Source organism: Diadema antillarum, unplaced genomic scaffold, assembly GCF_040938485.1.
Source record: "Diadema antillarum isolate AM-2024a unplaced genomic scaffold, OU_Dant_1.0 scf00000075, whole genome shotgun sequence".
In the NCBI taxonomy this organism is placed as follows: Eukaryota; Metazoa; Echinodermata; class Echinoidea; order Diadematoida; family Diadematidae; genus Diadema; species Diadema antillarum.
Window position 1 is genome coordinate 5,651,180 of NW_027270964.1, and position 23,699 is coordinate 5,674,878.

At 37.5% G+C, this 23,699-nt stretch overlaps 1 protein-coding gene across 1 annotated transcript; it reads left to right on the forward strand.

Moving 5' to 3' along the window:
* The first annotated feature begins 423 nt into the window (after positions 1-423).
* On the forward strand, positions 424-21,350 carry LOC139717432 (trafficking protein particle complex subunit 13-like). Its single transcript, XM_071628931.1, has 12 exons — positions 424-487; positions 5,093-5,167; positions 5,576-5,672; positions 5,974-6,043; positions 6,366-6,511; positions 6,967-7,039; positions 7,543-7,587; positions 16,690-16,823; positions 17,647-17,848; positions 18,442-18,542; positions 18,973-19,120; positions 19,710-21,350. The coding sequence occupies exons 1-12, from the start codon at positions 445-447 to the stop codon at positions 19,812-19,814; spliced, it is 1,239 nt and encodes a 412-aa protein (XP_071485032.1). The 5' UTR covers positions 424-444; the 3' UTR covers positions 19,815-21,350.
* Positions 21,351-23,699: the final 2,349 nt, after the last annotated feature.

The window sequence follows — 23,699 nt, forward strand, 5'->3', positions numbered from 1 at the left end:
TGTACACTACACACGCACACATAACATAGCATCTTTATTTACATCGTGGATGTAGACTTTCGTAGCGCGATCGAGCGGGCGGCGCGCGTTTTTTTTAAAGACGGCACAGATTGGGGCATGGCGCGTGTTAAACCTATGGGAAAAACGTTGGGTTAGGGTTTTTGGCTATGGTTAGGGTTAAGGTTAGGGTTAGGGTTGGGGTTAGGGTTAGGGTTAGGGTTGGGGTTAGGGTTAGGGTTAGGGTTAGGGTTAGGGTTTGATGGTTAGGGTTAGGATTAGGATTAGGGTCAGGTTTAGGGATAGGGTCCCCGATAGATTTTTAGTTTCCCCAATCTGTGCCGTCTAAAAAAAACACGTCCCTTACGTACGTATACACACGTACACAACCTGCTGACAGATATAACACGTACATTTAACGTTACGGCCTTCTGCTGAAGAGAAAAAATGGATGTTGCAAGGGAAAAAGAGCAGCTTCTTTCAATTAAAGGTTGGTTAATATGCTGTGCAAATGAGTTGTGGCCGAATTGTCATAATTTGAGGGAATTTAAACCATAAAGTTGATGCTGCGCGCCCCTCGAACCATGAATGACGTGTGCTGTGCAATGCTGTGCCATGCCTGTGTGGCTCAGTGGCTGTGCTATTTGCAGTGGGTGTGTGTGCGTGTCAAATGTAACAGTACTGTCAGTAGTCCCATTCATCTCATTACGCGTTTGTTATTTTGACCATTTTGCATTTCTGGAATATCACACTAAATAAGTGACTAACTTCTTAGACGCACTAGACCGTAGACTGTATAGACAAGAATCATTGTAATGTTGTAAAAATGCTTGTAAAAAAGGCTTGTGAAAAGTAAATTAACCCCTTTTCCGCTAACCGTAACTAACTCGGTCTCCACTTAACCCCGGGACGCTCCGTATACACAGTTACACACTGTGGGAGCGTCCTGAGTCAATAGAGTGCTATATCGGTAAGCTTGAAAAACATACACAGTCTGTCACAGATTTTCGCACCTCCGTAGGTTTCGAATATCACGAGGAAAAAACGTACTTTTATAGTATACATAAGATTCTTATCTAATTAATACCCTTCGTTCACCTTGTTCTTGTTCACATTGGTCCAATGATCTTGAAAAAACGTTTTTTCACGACCATATACGGGTCCGTAGTCCTAGCTCCCCATCCCATTCACCATTTTCGAAATCAGTATGCAGTACACTGCGCACGTAAATATTCATGTGCTGGCGGAGTCGCAATGCGTTTAGCCTTCTGACAAGGCGTGCGCGCGCGCACCCACCCAGAAAGCAACGCAATATACAGCGAGAGGGTTTGCCAACAGTATGATAAGGCCTTGCCACAAAGCTACACGACTTGATGGCCAGCGCATGCGCACAAATCTCAAATCCATTTACTGTATAAGATGTAGTTCTCCCGAGTTCCTCTCGACCGAGTCGCATTTAACTCATCAAACCGAGCAGAAAGGGACTATTACCAGAACCAAAAGTTGAACGCAGTCAGTCTTCAACATTACATCTTCACCTGTAAGTCTTCATATTGCGGAATTTTTGCGATTTCATATTGATTTTTAGGCGCTATACTTCGCCTGTCATGATCATGTCTGCTACAATGCGCAGCCCCAACACTGCGTGTTGGGGCTGGTCGCAGTTAGTCTCCACTCTGCCTGTCTCTGTCTAACACTGTTAGATCTAGACTCTGGTCTATTGAACGTCAATTAAAGTTTAAGTTTACGTTATGAAGTTATACTTATACTATAGTCTCCACTTGCGTGTATTTCCTGTGCACTCCTGGGTTGGCGAACTTACGATAGGCACTGAATTAGCTCGCCGCCCATACAGTACTACTACTAGCACGCACGCCACATAAACGTGTGTGTTTAAATACACACACTTCAATGCTCTACAACAAGGTTGTATGGAGGTGTATCCTATTACTGAACGATTTTTATTTAATTTCTCCAGACGCGCAACATTATGCTTCAATTTAGCTAAAGATCTCCTAGAAGGTAGTTAAAATTCTGATAAATTTAGCTGTAACAGTATTATTTGAAAACTAAGCCATGCACTTAACAAAATCAGTATTTCAAATAACCCTTCCACAAAAACCGTGTCTTTTTACCGACGCAAATCGTATTGTATTTCCCGAACATGCCCCCTCTGTATGGGGAAATTTAGGCATTGCATTTTCGGTCAATGTTTTTAACGCTTTATCAAACATCAACATTTCAGCGATTACTAAAAATTTGCACTGTAATTTTATACTTAACGTTTTTTGCTGCAGTTTAGCAATTTTCTGCACCGGCCTCCCTTGTGAGCAACAGCGCGTGCATAGTGCAATGGATGCGCGCGTATACGAGTTGTTGAACGGGCTTCCATTGAAAATTTACGCGTTCGGTAATAGGATACTGTTCGGTAATAGGATACCTGCCTATACTTGTATCTACCGGTACTAGTCTAGTTGTAGGATGAATTGTGCATCATCTTCTTTGAAAAACTTTGTTAATCTGCCACCTGAAATCCATTTGAAATCAAAAACATTTTGGCAAAATCGTGAAATAGGCCCCACCGCAGTGCGCGTGCACCCATGCGTTAGCAAGCAAGGGTAGGTCCTAGGCTAGGGTTAGGGTTAGGGTTAGGGTTAGGGTTTAGGGTTAGGTAGGGTTGTATTTATGGCTAAATTAGCCATTAAATTTAGTCGAGGGACATTAGGGAGTCCTTCCGAGAATAAGAAGTTGAAGACCAAAGCAAAAAACGGGATAAAGGGAGGACGAAAGATGCTATGCTGTGGAAATCGGCCCCACCGCTGTATCAATCTCGTGTAAACGCCATTTGGTGGGGCCTCATTCACGAGTATTATACTGTGGAAGGAAGCCCCACCACCGTGCTTACCTACCGATGACCGCCATGCGGTGGGGTTGAATTCACGAGTATAAACAGGCGAGCAGCTGTAGTATTGGTACGGACACGCAGTGGTGGGGCCTATTTCACGAGTATGCCAACATTTTCGCATTAAAAATATTTTTGTCACCTGTTACATATATATGGTAAAATACATTTGGATTACATGTGTTTCTATGGAGGAAAAACGTGAATTAGGCATGTCTTTTGAGAGCGATGTGGATGAAAATCTTTCGCCTCAGCTAATCTCCGTTCGCGGCGCGCGTTTACATGCGATAATGTGAATGTCTTGCGACTTTAGGTAGTGGTGACTTAATGGTATTCGATGTTAGTCTAATATAAAAAAAAGATCTAAACGTTAGATAAAATACTACGGTAAATTGAGGCCTAACCTTGAAACCCTTGGGCGCTCCTTCACAGTTTTACTGTTCGGGCTGGTCGCTGTTACTCAAATCGGCCTAACCGTGCTAACAGTAGAGTTAGACAGAGTAATCAACCCAGTTTGCAGCAGGAGTGCCAGGCCAGGGTGCCTATTTCTGGCAGGGGCACTTTCATTTGTCAATAAAACAGCTAATAAATATCATATGTGCTTATTGACCGAAAGATCGGTCTGTATCTGGTCGTCGGGGATATGATCCACGGAGACTGCATCTGGCTTCACGGATCCCCACCTATACACTGTATGTCTCCGGAGGAGAGCAATAACGTCAAAAAAATAAAAGACTCATCCAGACAGACGGATCTTTCTGTCTAGTGTGCTTATAGTCCCGCTTTAGAACACAAGCAGGAGTTACTCACAAGTGTTATGGAAAGTGACAACTGACTAGGCCTTTTCATCAATGAATGAGATGGCCTCTGCTGCAAATAGGCATCCTGTACATAGCCTGCTGTAAAAAGGGTATTTTACTCAATTGTTTTTATAAAACTCTTGATTGGGCTCATAAAAAATCATGCTAACCTCAACATGTTCATGTCACTATTCTTGTCAGGCTGTTACTAGTGTTAGTGTTACTCGAATTCAAATCTTTGTTTTCTGATTGAATGTACACCACAAACTGTACAAGTGTATATACACTGTGGGCAACATGTATGTGGATGTGTGTGTGTGTGTGTGTGTGTGTGTGTGTGATTAATTCCCTTTACTCAATGATAGATTAATTCTCCCTTACAAGGAAAGTAGAAGAAATAAAAAAAAAACACCTACTGGTAAATCTACCATTTTGAAGGAGAAAAGAAATAAAGGATGTCACTGACACTTGTGTACATGTACACAACTTTCTGAATGAAATTGGAAATTCTGTCTGTTGTTAAAGCTAAAACATAGTTATCACAAGGGATTAAACTTTAATTTCCACCAACTGGATCTCGAAAGTGTCTACTAAGAAACCTAGATGGCATGATGTGTCAAGACTATGAGTTGTTTTGGAGTATTTTCGAGATCAAAAGTGTAGAATAATTTTGATCGTAGTAAAACTTTTAAACTAGAAGGCCAGGCCATCCTCATTCAGCATCATGGGGAGGGAGAATATTACCGGTACACGATGATTGATCTTGTCAGGCAATAGTAATCTGCATGCAATTCATGCTAGCGCAGAAGACTGATGGATACTACCGTGGCCTGATTTGCTGATTATTGATAATCGATTATGAAAAATTATGTACATGCTGTACATGTATCAACCATGATCGGGTAAGATCTGAGATTGTGGACTTTTTGGTTAATATTTCACATTTTTGTTGTTGGACAACTGAAATTGTGTTAATCAAACATTTCCTATGCATACTTATACATGTTGGAGCAATAATCAACAGTTCTGCACGCATTACAAGAATTATATTTTGGCTTTAAAGCCTTGACACCAACAGCTACAATTTGTATGTTCTCTATGACAAGTGAAATCAGAAAGACTTCCTCATGTCTTCCCCAGCTAATTTTGCAATACAACCAAGTGCTCTACACTTAACTACACCACCCTACTCTTAGTTAAATTCAAATACTATACATGCACAGATGTACAGTGTCCCCTCACTAACACTTGCAAAATGTGCCTGCATGCATCCATGCATAAGTTAAGAAGGTACAATTAATGGTAACCTGGGGCACTTCTGTAACAAAGGTTTGATGAAGATCCAGTATTTATGTACATTTTATGAACAATTTGAGTCCTGTTGTAATTTCAGTGATGAGGCTGACGAAGCCCTCCTTTGTCTCCAACATCCCGATTCTGAGTGAGAGCAAAGATTTGCCTGGAAATGGTGAGTTCCTTCATCTTGCATTTTCTTACCCAACGTGGCATCATCAACATTTCTAGCTACCAAGTCTATTAACTGAAGAATAAATGCCTTCCTTTGAAAGATTTTACCACATGAAAATATCATGAATGCATTACCTTCTTCTTACAACATTTCGCCGTAGAGCTCAGGATTTCACAAAAGTTGGAAAGCGTGGGGAAAGTACAAATTGTATTGTATCATCTATAAGCCAGCAATGTCTTTTAACAAAATCTGATGAACTCATTTTTGTTCTTATGAAGGCATTACTTTGTTACTAAATTTTATGTGATTAGTTGATAGCAACATCAAGTAAGAAGGCAGAGATAGAGACATGAGATACTAAACAGTCTGATAAAAAAAATATGTATATATTATCAAATTATTGAACAGGAGGCAAGCTGAGTGACTTCTACCCCAGTCTAGGAGTTGCACCAAATTTGACTGGCTTCACCATGGGGGAACTGTTGACCCTTCCGCAAAATTTTGGGTAAGTTACTCTGCCTTTGTGAATTGTGCAACATCACTTGATTTTCCCATTCCTCTGTATATGAACATATGACTTGCCAGGGGATTAGCTTCTCTTTGTATGTGTGTGTGTGTGTGTGTGTGGGTCAGTATGTTTCCTTGTTTACTTTTCATTTAATGCATGTACAGTATGTTGGTTAGTGGCATTGAGAAAAAAAATCAGAAACAGATTGTTGAATATTTCTATTTACCTCTAAAACAAAAGAACAAAATGTTTCTTATGTTAAATTGCATTCTTTTGTTCTTGTTTATCTCTCTTTCAGGAGTATTTATTTGGGAGAAACATTTTCGTGCTTTGTCAGCGTCCACAATGACAGTATTCACAATACACAGGTAATACACTGTTTTCATACATTTGTATATTCATTCATTCATTCATTCATTCATACTGGTTTTCATTTCGTGCAATGCAAACCTGGTCTGAACTGTTTCTTGTAATAACTATATTAAATTAGTTATGGTTACAAAAGGTCTGTTTTTGCTATGGCACAAAAGAGTGTTGAATTTGTGGAATTCAGTGTGATGTTCAGCAATATTGCCATGATGTTCCTAATATTCATCATAAAACATTTGCTGTGACTGAACCATTATGCACATTATTGCCACAATGAAGAGTTCTGAAGTGTGTGTGTGATGACTGTTTGCTGCCCTCTAGGATATTCACGTGAAGACAGACCTCCAAACCAGCTCTCAGAGGCTGACACTGTCAGGAGGCACCACCCCGCCCTCACCGTCCCTTGCCCCTGGGGCATGCATTGACCAGGTCATCCACCATGAGGTCAAAGAGCTAGGCACACACATGTAAGTGATTGGATTCTATCAAGGCAGTATAGAGCTTTCACTAGTATTGGTCGGAGACAAGTGAAGTAACATATGCCATAGATTGGCAAGTGGCTGCATTCAGCCTGATGAGGGATATAGTTGGAAGGGTCTTATTTCTTCTCTGATATGTGAGGATTGGTTTGCTATTTCTGTTTCCAAAGTAATTTAAATATTCATGAACAGTCCATGTGTTATCCCAGATTTTGATTGCTTAGGACTCAAAAATTATTCATGTTAATTGGGACACAGAACAGTTTTGCTGATTTACACAGCACCAGATGACATTCTTGATATAATACTTTTAAGAGTTTATGGTAAAGAAGAAATAATATCCATATTGTGCCAACACAGCACTATTCTATCACTGTCAAGTATTCCAAATGTTCCTGATTGCACTGCCATGGTTTACACATACAACCACTCTTCTATTGCAGATTAGTGTGTGCTGTGAGCTACACAACCCCATCAGGAGAGAATTTGAGCTTCAGAAAGTTTTACAAGTTTCAGGTATGTCTGGAATAGATTCAGAGAAAAGAACTGTGTATGCCGAAACATTTGGCGTATGTGCTTATCTTTTTTTTTTTCCCAATGAGTATGAATTGTCTGTTCATTCAATTTTACAACTGTCTTTCTGAAAATCCTATGTCAGGAAAATACTTGCATTTTGAATAGCTAGCTGAAAGTGTCTTGTTAGACCAATATAAAATCCATGATGTACACATTTCAAAATCAATATCACTTTTGGGTAATAGAAAATCATAGAAATAATGAAAATTACATTAGAAGTGAAATTAACAGAATACAGAAATTATTCACAAAACAATAGCAATCATTGAAAACGACATTTGCATATTCACAGACTGGCTCTGCTTTGGGGGACTTCAAGCATTGATACAATATGTATGTATTCCATATTCAGTTGATATTACTGGAACTTGTACAAAGTGTACAAGTGTATGTTAAAAATATGCCTGTATTTTGTACCAATAATAATTCTGTCTTTTCAACAGGTTTTAAAGCCATTGGATGTCAAGACAAAGTTCTACAATGCTGAGGTGTGTAAGTTGTACTCTGATAATGCAGTCATGTTTCACTGGAGAATTTTCTTGTCTTTTTAATGTCAAATGTGTTAAATATTTCTCGTAAAAGTTTTACTCAAGGAATGACACTCTTCATAATGGGTAAGGTTTGCAAGGGATTTTTCCTTTCCCTGAACTGTGATGATACATGAAAGAATTCCATTATTGGATGTGGCTTGAAAATATTCAGTAAATGCAGCATAAAATCATATAAATGGATTCTTGGCATGTACAGTGTACGTACCTCACATATTTTTATCTTTTTTTTTAAATCTTTTACAAAGCAATACATCTGCTCTTGTTATGATTCCCAAACAATGGACTTCAAGTTTCTGTGCTTTGACATCTTTTTTTACATTGTATTATTATCATTATTATTATTATCATTAATATTATTGTTATTATTTTTTGTTGTTGCAGTCACTACTAGTTCAATAAGTCTTATTCTTATGGAGAGGTAGCATTATTTTATAGGTATTAACTGTAATATGAGGGTCATCACAAGACTCATTGAATGAAGGATGGCTTTTTTTTTTTCTGCTTTACTTTTTTTTTTTTTTTTTTTTTGGGGGGGGGGGGGATGCCTCTGCCCCAAAGGGTGCAGGTGTTATGTTTTCAGGTTGTCCATCAGTCCTATTATCCATCCCACCCCTCTTTTGTTATTGCAATTTAAGAAGAACTGTTATGTGGATTTTCTTGGTTTCTGGCCTATGTGTGCTAAATGAAGTGAGGATGGGCAGATGAGATATTGGGCAAAATCCCTCAAGGTCAAGGAGCAAAGACCACTTCAGTCTGGTTGCTAAATATTACACTTTCAGTTGTTACTTCAATTAGAAATGTCTAGTGGTAATTCAGTTCCTAGAAGATGATAGTGGTGAAATTGACTGCCACTAAAATTGTCCCCCAAAATGTAATTTTCAGTCATTACGTGAGTAAAAAAATGTCTACTTGCAATGCGAAACGGTGAACAGGGGCCTGTCTTATAAAGACTTGTGATAGAAATCAATCACAAGTTTCTTGTGAGCTGCAATGCAAGTTGCGATTGATTTGGGGACTTGTGATTGATTTGAAGGCTTTATAAGACGGGGCCCAGGGTAGGCCCTAGAAATAATATATGATTATTTGCATAAACATGATGGTAGTAAAAGGTCAGATGTCAAGGTAAAAGTCACTATATTTTGGTTAAAATCACATTTATTGCGGAGATTTTGGTTATTAATGCTAAGTGGTAATGTTATGTAGGAATAATAGAAATTGATTAACAATGTACTTGCCTCAAATGGCAGGGATGAAAGATAAAGATTATGGTCAAAGGTCACCAGAATTTAGTGTAAAACAAAAACAACAACATTTTGAACTGTGGCATTGAAAACAAAATGGCCTGCAAATTTCTCTCAGATGTGTATCCAACTTACAATCAGATCTAATTGTTGCTGATGATTGACCAATGAAAATGCTTTCAGCAGATTTTTTTTTTTTTTTTGTTGCAGCCCATGTTCCAAAATGATTTGCCTTCATGAGCATTTCCTTGCCTTAGGCAACCAAGCAACCACTTTTAGGTGCTGTAAATGAATGAAATCATCTCTTAACATGACAGCACATGTTTGAACCCATTGCTCAATGATTCAATCTGTCATGGCTAGATTTTGAACAATTTTAGGTCTGTCACAATTACCCAGCTACTCTCTGTTGATATGATGATGTTAAGGTCATTGGAAGTAAGTGGGATACAGCAAGATACATGAACATGAATGTTGCCCATAATCTAAGAGGTGTTTCATATATACATATTTTTCATTTGAAGAATTTTTTTTTTTTTTTTTGATGTTGAATTCACTGTCATGGTTATTCTTTCCATTCTCTCTGAGCTCATCGGTTGTTTTGACTCATGCAATTGCATAATAATTATTGTATTTACCAGAGCATGTACTCTCTTTGATATCATCCACTGATATTTCTGTGATTCTGCAAACAGTACTCTCTGAGAATGAGAGCCACTGGAGGCTATCAGGTAAATAAACAAATAAACAAACAAACAGACAGACAAACAGACCAACAACAACAACAACAACAGCAGCAACAATCAATCAATATTTTTAAAGGTTACTGATGTGTTTGAAGCCTGTCATCTTAGACCACAGTAACTGCTTCTAGTCTTTTTTGTGTGTTTTTCTAGTCAAGTGTTTTGTTAGTTCATGAAATATGTGTATTTTTTTTCTAACCACATATTATTCTTGTGCCTTGCTTGTACTCTGTTGTGGACATTGTGCCTATGCTACAACATTTTACCAAACCTTATTTATATTTCAAAAATACACAACTTTATATTTTCCTGTCAAGTTGTCAGTGTAATACTTCTTCTAGATAAGTATTAAAGTGTCCACATGATTTTTTTTCCCTACAATGGTCATGAGGGTATAGATCCTAATGAATCTTATTGCCCCCAAAAGACTGTCAACAAGGACAGTATATGCAGGAAAACTTTACCAAATTCACAGGATAAGCTTTTATACAAGTATATCGCCAGCAATTAATGCTTACTTTGATTTCACTGACGTTTTGTCTAGGCAATATGGAATAATGGAAGTTGAAGTGTTTGTTGTCTTGCTTTGTTCTGTCTAGACTGTATCTCTCTGTGTTGCAGTTCATGTCAGTGTAAAATTTCTTTTCAGTCATTGAACTTGATGTTAGATCAGGAGCAGATGAAAAAGGGATTCATTAGAGTGATTCACATTTGACAAAGTTACAGGGTATAATACAATGTAGAACACATTCTGGCATCAAATCTTCAGCAGTTACTATAAAATTAATTATGAAATATAAATACTGTGGGCGATAAGTACATTTCTGCTAATAACAAGGATATTTGAACAGTGTGTCCCATTTTATAAGTGTGGTGTATGTTCATTGTAGCAAAACATAAAATGGTAGCAGTAATTTTCAAATTGTACAAATAACAATCATTGTAAATGTTGTAAATAACAGTAAAAGAAAAATGTTGCAATAATAAAAAAAAAGTGAGTTGATAACACAAGGAGCTGTTTTGTTACAAATTAGTCTCAATGTTAGTGCTGCCTTGTATTTGCTAAGGACTGGCAGCCCCAATATAATCGCCATGCATCCATAACTAAAATGAGTGACAATCAGTGACAAATAATTTGATGGATGATTTGTATGTGGAGCTCAGTGCTAACTGCTAGGTAAAACAGAAAAAAAAGTAGTTTGAGAATAGAAATGTTGCAATGGTGTAAAGAGTACATGATTTGCTTTGTTTTGCTTTTCTGGACCATGTTTTATATAGCTGCTTAGTACTGATGTGCTTCTTATGCATGCTGAATGCGTATTAGGATATCCCCAAGTTGACAAATCCATAAGTTTGCTTTAAGACATTAAACAATCTGTTTCTGTGGCTGGAAACATTGCATGTTTAGCAGTCAATAGACCATACTCCCATGTTTTTAGTTTGCAAAGCTGTTGAAATTTTGTGATTATTATACCCCCTGTGAGACAATGACCTGCTGTTTACCATGTGCTATAATGTAAAAGCAATCAAACACACACAAAGAAACAAACCAGAATCCCAGAAAACATTTATTTGCTATATGATGTGACTTTGTAACAAGGTAAATAGTCAAAAGAATTGATTCCTTTGTCACTCTAAATCTATTTTTTTTTTAGTGATAGTACAGTAAATGCTAATACTGTAATGATTTCTAAGAAGTGTCTGAAACATTAATGAATTGACTTATGCTCTCAAAGACAAAGGAATGAAATATTCATGTATACTAAAGAAGAATTTGAATTTCTTTAATTACCTAATACTGAAGGGTCATCTGTACATGTATGTACACTAGTTAAAGTACAGCTAACCAGTAAAGAGCTTATGCCAGCTGTTCACAGCCAACATGACCACCATAATCTAAAACTGTTCCCGCTTGATGTATTACAGAGACTCCAACCCCAAACACCTTCTGATCTGGAGATTCTCCCGCCTGAAACCCCTAGCAAACTGGAGACTCTAACTTGATGTGCGCAAGGTGCACATCACGAGCGCAAAGCGCATAGTCCCTTTATAATATGGCCAGTGTTCCCGGCCCTGGAAGCTCTAGGGTTCTATAGATGCTCTCTCGTGGTATTTCTGGCTTATTTTTCAACATATGATTGTACTAAAAATCATATATTTTGGCTTGATAAAACTTAATTTCATATAAAAAAGGTGTTTCGGTGGGAGAAAATACGTCCTGGCGCGGAGACACAGAGCCAGGGCGGGCGAAATTAACTCTCAAGTGGGAGAACGGGAGATTTTGTGAAAATTGGCTTTTGGCGGGAGATCTCCCGTCGAAAGCGGGACAGTTGGAGTCTCTGTAATTAAAGCTACTTCTACTACTGCCACAACTACTCTGTCTAGTACATTCCCCACTACTGCAACAAGTACCACTTCTTGTACATTCCCCACTGCTACTTCTACTTTTGCTGCTACTCCTACTACAACTGTTACTACAATGCACTACTTTTACTACAGTTTCTACATAAATGCCACTGCTGTCACTGGTACTTTGTACTACTTCTACTTCTTTAAAGGAATGCTGTTATCAGTAACTGTTACTACTTCTGTACTGACACCGCTGTTGCTGCAAACTCTGCAATTGATACCGCTTCTACTGCTACTACTATCGATATGGCTAATGCAATGATTGTCCAGGACTACTTGAGTCATGACCACTTCTTGTACTAAGATCAACCCTACTAAAATCTCTCAACAAGGACTGCTACTTTCACTACTCTTATTATTGCTACTACTATGTTTAAACTGAGAACAATTGTGACTTAAAATTTTACAACGACTTGTAATTTTGTTTTTTGTTTTTTATAGAGAGGTACATCTACATGGACCAGCTCTTAAACTTCTTGGCTATAAAGTATTAAAAGCAGCCTTTGAAACTTAAAAAAACAACACCAATAAGTAGAAGGAGCCAATATACTGAATTCAGACATATAAGAGCAAGGTTATATGTAGCTTTTGTGCTTGACATCAAACAGCCATATTTTATTCAATATATGGCCCTGCTTCAGATGTAACTCTATCTGGACATAATACCAATGGTGCTTCTCCCATACCAGAAACACTGTATTATTGTCATAATGAGTATTCACAAATTGGTTTCCTGACCACTGAGTAGAGTGTTAAGAAGATATCAAGACATAATCAGATGTGTTGTTTTTCTTGTTTGCATGCATCTACTTTCAACCCAACCAATTTGCCTTCCAACCAGGATTACATTGTAAGTTTCTGCCACTTTACACCCAGTTGCTCCAGTCCTCCCTGATGACTTGCTGCTACACATGCTGCAACCATTTGAATTATTTCTATGATTTGCTGACCTTGTCATTTTATGTTACAGTTTGGTGGCTATGCTGTAATCTTCAATTTATGTCATTGTCATGCATATAGTCATTATATATATCATTCCATTTATGTGATATTCTTTGCTCACCCTGTTACCTTCTGTTCATATGTGCTGTAATTAATCAAAATGCAACACAGAAATTCGAGGTGGCTTTTCTGCAGAATTACATTTCTCATAACTCCTCTACTGTAAACGTCAATATTTTCGCGCGATTAATTTTTCGCGCTGAGCGGCTCGAAAACGTATTCGCGGGTTCTTAAATTCGCGCTCCGCAGCAGGTTACTTTACTGTAGTACACATTCACTGCTTTCATCCAAAGCCTCTGCTACATAGCTTGCTATGCCAGCGTACGACAAGCGACGTAGCGAGCGGCTCGACTGCGAGTACAAGCACTCAAATACGTAGTACAGCTGTGACTCTAGTACCGTAGTCACGGGGGACTGTAGCATCGATGCGTGCGGTGCACACATGCATGCTACAGTACACAGCAATCTAGGGTATCGTCTCTTCGCACAGTACTAGTAGCGTAAACATGCCTGTACATTGTACTACGTAGCAGTATCATCGATGAAGCGCACACAATTCATCCCGTTCAAAATGTGCGTAGAAAATTGTGAAGATATATTCGCGCGTTTTTGAATTCGCGCTAGCCGAGCGTAGCGTGAAATCCGCGAAAATTAATGTACCGCGAAAATTTCCACGTTTACAGTATTTTCTGAAAATTTCCAAAATGCTCACATTTTAAGCCTGGGACAAGCACTAATAACATGGCTCCCTATTGTGTCCCATGTTTGAACTATATGTATGGGAAACTTCACCTGCTGTTAACACAATGCCCTCTGTGTATTGAAGAATCTATGAACGTGATGGTAACTTTAGGACTGATAGTGTCAGGGTAAATGTAGAAACAAAGAGATAAATACACCAGCAAGCAAACAAAAAGACAAACCTAAAGTAAAGACTGATCTTCTTTCCTCTCCTTCCTTCCATCTTCTCCACAACTTTTCCTCTCTCCCTCCTTTGAATTTCCCTCCCCTCCCTCCTTATGTATTTTAACTTTTCTTCCCTCCCTTCTTCTTCTCTAGAATTTTTTAGCCCTCCCCTCTCTAGAACATTACTCCCCTCCTCCCCTCTTTCCCTTCTTCTCTTTCTCCTTCTTTTCTCCATAAAAAGTAACAACTAAACATCTGGAACTGCCCTCTAAATAGTCAACATACAACTAAGTGAGTGTGGCTGTCTATGTAACAGGCCTGACTCTCAAAGGATGAAAATGTGAGGACTTTGTTACATGGTGTCTTTCAAGCAAGTGGGAAAATATTCACTGCCCCTCCTAATATCTCGGGAAAATTTGATCACCAAAAATTTCACGCTGACATGTAATCAGGAATAGTGCTGTATTGCTGTACATGTATACAGTATGTAGAATGGTAGATACGATGTGATTGTGTCGAGTGTGAGTATGTCAGTCTGTGTGTATTCTAAGACAGACATTTATTTCTGTATCATCTCAAGTAAAAGTGAGAGATATCTATGTTTCACTTGTCAACGGAAAATTGCACTTTTGTCACTCATGTCTTTAAAAAAACACACACACAAATGAAATTTTGTCAGTACATGTAATTATTCCTTGCATGACTCTCCGTTTGCAGGTTGTGTTCAACATTTTATTTCAACTGCTGAATTTCCATCCAGTCATTTGTACCTCATACCTCTTCCTTGTATTCATTTTCTCAGCTTTTAGCAGGTGCTGATATTATTTTGGCCCTTTTCACAATTAGTATCTCATATGTCTTTTTTTTATTTCTTTGATATATTTTTTGTTGAATTTGCTTATTTATCCATCATTTTACGCTTTCAAAGATTTGTAGTACTTTTTGAGTTTCAAAGTGCTCTGTTCTGTCTGGTGTCAGCATGATTTTATATTCATTCATATTGAGCTAATTTTTTAGTGTATCAGAATGCAAAATTGACAATCTTAACACTCGTTACACTTGCACTATTCTGATGCTAAATGGGCAGAAATTACTATATTTTTGCATGTATCATGTTTCCAAGATATGGAGATTAAGAAAAGAATACAGGTACTCCTTTAAGATTTAACGTGGCTTATAATCAGTAGCTTGCAATGGCAAGTATAGGACTGGTCTGGAAGGATTAGGGGATACATATTTGGATTGTCAAGCCTTAGTCAAAATCAAAAAGAATATTATTCAAATGTTTCACTTTTTCCCATTCACTTAGTTCAGCATCACCCTATAAATACAGTAATGCATATAACATGATTGAAAACAGGATGGAAATATTTCAGGCTTGCAATGATCAGTTTTCAATTAATTTTCAAAGAATGATCAAATGTAAGTTTTTGTTTATGTGTCAGTATCCTTCCATGCATTTATTGCAAGAAAGCTGATCATATATACATTTTTTGTTAGCACTTTTTTTTTCCAAGTTTCTGTGCAGGACTGCATAATGTCTTATATAGGTAGTGTAAATGTTGTCATTGTTTTTCCTCTGATGTTCTGGGCAAGAATAGATGTCAGTATTGAGGCATGCAGCCACTATCCTTTCCTATCACACATTTTACAAAAGCATCCAAATTGAACATTTAAGACAGTATTTATGTTTTTGTATATCATGCATAATACTGAAGAACCCCCTAACTTGTTCGTCCAGTACCTCCTAGACTCATTACAGGAAAAGGGGAAACGTGATAAGAATTACTGTGACTTCTGTTGTAATCACATTTGTTTTATGATATTAAAACATGACAGCAAATTGTTAGTATGAACTTGGCAAATTTATTCTTGATGTGCCTCATTCATATTAATTTAAGTCATTGGTTAGATGGCCATTCAAAGACACCACTGCTTTAAAAGCGAATTGTTTAAGTAGTATCCCGGGAGTTTGACCCAATGTAAGCTTGACCCTTACTGAAGCTGACACCTGTAAAATGCAGTAGGAGATGAAGTGTGAATAGCAAACTGTGTACCTAGCTTTGAGTTTTAGACCATGTTGTAAGTTAGATCGACTCTGGTCATTCTTTGATGCCTGTTATTCTATGTTGTCATGTGATGCTTCTAGTTCTCTCATGTGATCAGTGCAAAAACCAAGGAAACCACAGTATGCCAAGTAGCAAAAAACAAACAAACAAAACAAAACAAAACAAAAACTGAGAGATTGGGGCTGGTGAAATGGCGAGTAGTCCAGCTTTTGTGTCATTTACATGGTACACACATGCACACACACACACACACACACACACACACAAGCACACACACACAGAGTAAATGCTTGTAAAAACAGTTTCACATCAATTTCAGCACCTTTATCTCTGTGAATTGTGTTTTCTGTTTTTTTATTATGATTTATAGCAGATACTGGAATGAGTATCAAAGATAAGATTATTACAATGATGTTATTTGATATGACGAAGTTGAAAGTGGTCATGATAATAGCAGTGTTGATATGAAAACAATTTAGCTTTAATTACTGTAATCACCATCAATGCTGTTATCATTATTCATTATAGTTACTGTTTTTGGTACTTCAAAATTACTATCAGCCTTGAACATACGATATTCATCTTTCTTCCAAGACATGTCAAACATCCCAGTATTTGATCTGTGACTAATTCATAAAACTGTTTACTTTCCCGGTGTTTGTGATACAGTCAGATGAAGTGTACCTCGAGGCTCAGATTCAGAACATCACACAGTCTCCTATGTGCATGGAGAAGGTCGCCTTGGAACCAGCAGCAGACTACACAGTGGAAGAACTCAACTCTACACAAGCAGAAGACAAAAAGTAAGGACATTGATGTGATTTGCTTTTATAGAAGGAAAACAAAGTGACTCTTTGTATCAATGGTATATCAAACCAGCATTACTTTGAATGTGAACAATCTATTTTCTATTGATTCTTTCTTACCCGTAGTAACGCAATGAAGCCTATTCAGAGCCAGGGCTCTGTTGCATAACAAAATGCAATCAAATATACAGTGTAAGTCAGAAAGTCAGAAAATCAAGTGGAAGTCTAAGGTTGCATTTAAGTGAATTTTATCAACTCACCTCTGGTGCAGAATTAAGGTTTCTAAACAACTTTCAGGGAGTTTTGGGCAGTTGATGAGTGCAAAGCTGTGTTGAATATGGGGTTTGAAACACGTTTCTGAAATACCGAAAAAAAAAAAGGTGCAATCGCATATGTTTCTGTAGAGTTGATAAACACAGAGTTGTTGAAACGTGTTTATAGCTTGGACCTGCCCACGTCAACCACCATCTGACCACTGCCAACTACATTTAGGTCAAACTCCACAGTGGAGCTGCACGGTGACAAGGTCTCACAATCGACTCATGACAGAGTTGATAAATGCACCAAGTCAAGAAATGTGATTGAAAGGTGTTTGCAAATGCATTTTGATAGTGGGTATTGAAACACCTTTCAAATATGGGAAAGTTGGTAAACAATCTCAATTGAGCATTCAGGGACTCATGTTTGATTTTTTGACTTGTGTTTGATCTCAGCTCTTATGCAAGTGGGCCCAGGATAGATTTGGAAGGGCAGTCAAATCCACTTCCCCAGAACTCTCTTGTACATATCTTTTCCTCTCTTATCATGTTTATATGACTAGACATCTTATCTTTGGAGGCTTTACGTACCTCAACCCAATGGATACCAGACAGTACCTCTACTGCCTCAAAGCTAAGACTCCTGCTGGCGCTGAACGTCCATCTCTCATCAAGGGCGTCTCTAGCATCGGCAAGCTGGACATTGTCTGGAAAACAACGCTAGGGGAAAAGGGCCGACTGCAGACCAGTCAGTTACAGAGAATGGTGGGTGCGATTGTAGCCCATAGTGTCTTACCAAGTGAAGTTCAAGTCAAAATTGCGTCAGGCTGTGACATGGACACTATACAAATCAGATGAAAGTGTTCTCTCTCTTTGCCTATCTATGTTTTTGCTTGCTTTTCTCTTCCTCATGTGAGCATTCAGTTTCTTGCAATTTCAATGTACTTTGGTCATGTCCTAATTTGCCATGAATATTTATTTTGATTGTTGGGTCAGACTTTGAAAGGAAGGATTTTCAACTTCAGAATGACATAAAGCTCATGAATATATGGGATATTCCGAAGCATTCAAATAAGTGATAGAAAACAAGACAACTTTTTGGCATGCTTTTTGATTCAAAGAGGAGATTTTAGAGTTAAGATAGATAAATAGATGGATAGATAGATAGATAGATAGATAGATAGATAGATAGATAGATAGATAGATAGATAAAAGAATACTGACTGTGTTGACCAAAAACACATTTTCACATCTACAGGAAATTTGGCCTCTTTGACCCGTTAATGGGTTTTTGTGCAGACAGTTTTACAGTAGAGTATCAAGAGTTGTCATTTTTGTCCTTTTCTACTGCTGTTTAGGCACCAGGTTATGGTGATCTCAAGCTGAGTATTGCTCAAATTCCTGACAGCGTGCCTCTAGAGAAACCATTTCAACTCACATGTCGGGTCACCAGCTGCTGGTAAGTGACTCTCTTGCTCTTGCTCTCACTCTCATTGTCCTTGTCTACAAGTCCATGGGGAGGGATGTTTGCATGTGAATAAGAAGGTTTCAGGATTTACTAATTAGACTGAGATGTAGCAATCCTAGAGAGGGTTTGAAAAAGACATTACAGCTGCTATAAAATGTTAAAAGATTTACCATTGGTAGTCAAAATTGCTGGAAGTCTATTTACTATTAGTAAATAGACTTCCAAAGAATATTACTATCTGAAGGATAAAAATGAATAAAAACCACATCTGAAAAGACTGCATCATTAAACATTGAATGAATAGCATGCAAGAAAATATGTATCGTGGTGTGATTCAGTAAGGGGACACTTTCAGTTGAATTGTTGCATTATGTGATACACTATGCCACTAACTGTCATTCTTTGGCATTTTCTATTTCAGTGAGAGGACCATGGATCTGAAGTTAGTGTTGAACAATGTAACTGGCCTTGTGTGGTTAGGAATATCAGGCAAACAGCTTGGTAAACTAGGGCCCAATGCAAGCATGGACATCAAACTACAACTTATACCAACTGTTCCTGGCTTACAGGTATTTATTTTAATTTTAGGAGGCAGGGTCATCCTACTCTGTATTCTATACCATCTGTCAAAGCAATGATTTACAACATTCAGAGTAGAACAAATTGCATTATCAGGTACTTTGGGGTTTTACTTAGAAATCAGTAGTCCCTTACATTCTATCATACTGTGAAGTGTCATCCATTATTGCCACCTGCTTACCTGGTAATCCAACAATTAATTTGATGTATTAATTTGAGAGGATTTAGCAGTATCGACTTTATGTTTAAACAGTGACATTTTTTTTTCAGATTCTCCCACTCGAAATGAGGCATTGATATTCCTTTTCCAAAGTTCTAGCAAGAATTTGATTAGATGACAAATGACTACTGATAAATGCCTTTTTATCCTACTCCATGTAAGGTCTACCAAGGTTTCTAAGAAATTGAAAGGGTTTCAGTGTGAAGATTTGTAATACATTATCACATAATGTTATAATGGAATGTTTAAGATCACATGCACATATATCCATGTGTGTAGTATATATGAGTGTACTAGGTATATCTTTTCGTAGAGGCGAGATGGTAGAAGACTGTTTTGTCCATGTCACTTATCTACAGAGTATATCAGGCATGAGACTGGTGGACCTGTACCTCAAGAGAACATATGAACATGACGACATCGCTCAAGTCTTTGTGTACTCTGATGACGAAGGGGCCCCATGAAGGAAGCATGTGCTGATCACAATTAGCGTCTCAATAGCATGATGTCTTGGCATGGCACCATTGTTTCCTACCCATTCCTTCTGTAGATTTCCATTCCAGAGTAGGAAACTGTGGTATATGTTCAAGGTTTCAAATGGTGTCTTAGTATCCACTCCCTGAACCTAATGCTGAAGTACAACTGCAATCTGAAGAATTGTAATCATCGATAAAGCAGCGCAGTTTCCTGGTAAACTGTAAATGAGAAGATACAACCTACAGCATGTTTTCTTGCTGTTTCTTGCTAGCCAATCAATGGGTCTGATGATTATCAAATGTAAAAGGTTAATGCAGTATTGCATTCTCTACTTTTCCTCTTTCCATTTATTGAATGTATTGTCATATTACTTGTCTGTGATGTCAATTTATCATCACCAGAAAAAAATATCATTTCAGAAATTAAATTTACCATTTCACTGTTCTTGTATATCAAGTGCAGAAACCTGCATGACCAAATAGCTGTTTAAAAGAGTGCTTCATGTTAATGGTGAACATGGCAAATATTCTTCCATGTAATATACAGGAGAAGTCATCATAATAGAGTTGTTCTCTCATTGTGATTTGGCGGTTATATACTTGCATCAATGAGAAGAGTAACAGTAAAATCATGTAAAGACAAATAAAAAAAATCAACAAAGATCTGTATATGATGAATTAATGTGGTTATATATCACATGATCTGTAATTTTGCTGAAAGTTAATACAGAAGAACTAATAGCCTGTTCAGTGTAATGGATCAGTGAAATGCATTGTATGAGAGCTTCTACTACATATCCCATTTCATCAATCATGAGATTTGTTAATTCATAATGTAAATGGCTGGGTCTCTTCAGTCATTCATCGTACAGTGTCTTGGAAATCACTGGATGAGAACTGTCCAGGGTATGAGTTCACTACTAGCAGCAAATTTTAGGCGGGTAACTAAACAGTCACATCGACAGTGACAGACACTATTTATTCAGATTGGTACAGCCACCGTGAATAATGCCTTAGTGTACTGGCATCTTTCTGGTGTTGACAAGGACATAACCACCATGATCATCAGTGTCATACCGTAAAAGTGGTTTCTTTTGCGGTGGTTTTATTTTCGCGCTTTTTGCGCTTTGAGGTTGAACCGCGAATTTAACATCACGCGAAAATGTTTTGAAAAGTCGCGCGAAATTAACCACGCATGGAAATGTTTTGAACTTGCCGCTTGTTACAACGCTATTGTGCACATGCACACACAAAGATTCCGCGCATTGAGTGTATTGATGGTCAACACACACACAGCGATACCGCGCAATGTAGGTACAAGCATGTTATAAAGTACTCGAGAGACGGGATTTCAGGCCAGGTAAGCCTGCATGTAATTTTAATTTCTATTTAATAAATAAAAGAATAATTGGATTATAGTTTGGGTTTTCATGTGCAAAATAAAACAGTTTTTGCCGACTGTGAATTCACCGATTTTGCCGAACGCAAATTTAAACACATGCGAAAAAGTCGGCACCGATGGAAACTGCGAAAGTATCTGTACGCGAAAGAAACCACTTTTACAGTACATGACCTGTCACCACCAAACACTGGCAACATGGTTGCAGCATCACTCTATGAAGCTTTAATGATAATTGTTCCACTTTCTTCCCCTAAAAACTTATTACAAAAACTAGAAAAGCACAGTGAGAGCGCCTCGCCCGAGCAGAGCACACGCTTTAGAGCACGTATACAAACCTCAGATATGTGCAGCTTGACCCTATCTGCAAAAAGATAAAAAATTCTTCAAAAATCCATAGAAATTTCTAGATCACTACCAAAATTTAATCACATGTTCTTTGTGTCATTATCAGCTTTTCCTGCAAGTCTCATCTAAATCTGTCCACAACTTTTTGGGTTATTTTGCACACAGACAAACGAACAAACCAATGCCGATGAAAACATAACCTCCTTCCGTGGGGGAGGTAATAATGAGAAAATTGGCTACCAGACAAACAAGGTTTTGAGAGGACTGCTTTTTTAGGATAGAATGCAGTCAGGTATGCAGAAGATAAGGCGTATAAACACAGTATAATGTACATTGAAGCAAAAATAGAAGACAAAAAAACCAGTGTAAAATGTTATCATGCAAATCAGACATTTTCAAATTTCAGTGCTCCTAGACAATGAATATGAAAGAGATGTAGGCGAGATATCAAACTTGCAATCTGTGAACAATTATCAAAAATTGTAGTACATGTGTCAGCTATATGACCATATCTTTCAGTTTTCTTGGCTGTTTAGTCTATAGCTTTATAAGGATAGTATGTAACAGGTCACGCATGTTGGTTACACATGTTGGTTATGTTTCACCACTCGCTATGAGAGTACAAAGGGCACTGTCACTGTGTAATTGTCTTTACTCCCTTTTCTTTGCCAGTACATGTATGACATGATTTTAAAGAAAAACTGTGACTCAACATATTTTGTCTAATTAAGTGTGATCATCTTTGAATGTGTTCTGAGAATTCAATCGTTACGACCACACTTTCTTAGATTAAAAAAAAAACTATTTATAAAGGAGAGTGTTATGAGTGATATTTTCAGGTGAAAAATTAGGACAGCAACATTTCACATATAGCATTGGATTTTATATTATTCTAGCTCTGTGAGTGCTGTTCTACTGTGATATGGACTTTTATTGGTAATGTCTTCATAAACAAATACACAAACATTGCAAGCAATAGCATCTTGTCAAAAGATGCACAGTAATACATTGTAAGGAAGGAATACAGAATGGCCACTGTTATGACTGATATACATGTATGTAGATATTGAACATGTGTGATGGTCAGAAGTTCAAATCAGCAACTTAAAGTAAATACTGTCCTTTGCATTAATACTTTTATTTTGTCAGCCCATTTTTGTCATAAGCTACAATAAATCTTGAATGGATAAAAAGGTGAAATGTTAGTGTCAACAAACATCAATTGTTGGATGCAGCTGTTCATATTGTTTTACAGCTCTGTGTTAATGGACTGTGGTACATCGTAGTGAATATGGTATCATTTATAAACTGTAACTAAATCTCTCATTGATTGTGCTTTCTACTCCAAATCAAATACAGTGTATGAACTTATTTCTTTTTACGTATCTTCAACATCTTTTTTAATCATTGTGCTATGGATATACTGGAGCTAGAGAGCGAACATGATTATTTGCTTATTAAAGCTATCCAACTTTTTGCCAGGCATGTCGTGCTCTTTTCATGTAGTTTGTGAACCACTTGTTACGACAAATTGCTTTTAATAATGATACTCTTGAATCACCTTTCAGTATTGCACCATTCTCACATTGCACAAGACAAATACAGGAAAAAGCTATCATAAGTCGAAAATTATGCAAGTCGATACATTAAAAAAGTCCCATTTTTTCTAAATGTTTTTCTTATGAAAATTTTCATGAAAGAGGACATTTACTATAGTCAGCAAATCGCCATTGGCAATATAATGTATTAGTCCCATGGCAATTGTAGAAATCCTGTGTTTATTGCAAGTCGATGTACATTTTTGCTTAGATAACAGTACTACAAATGAGAGAAAAGACAAGAAACATGACAAGAATGCCTTATCTGTTTGACATTGATATGCACTTGGCAATTCAATGTGTTTTCGGGAAGGTACTATGAAGGATGTGTGTGATTGTGTTTGACTGCGTGTGTGTGTGTGTGTGTGTGTATGTGTGTGTATGTTTATACATGTATGTCTTGTGCCCTTTGTCATGCACTGTTTAGTCTGTTGTACCACTAGTCAGACTGTTCAGAAGTCTTTTTTCTTTCTTTCTTTCTTTCTTTCTAAGTCTTTATCAAGACCAGTTTATACGAAGTGACATCAA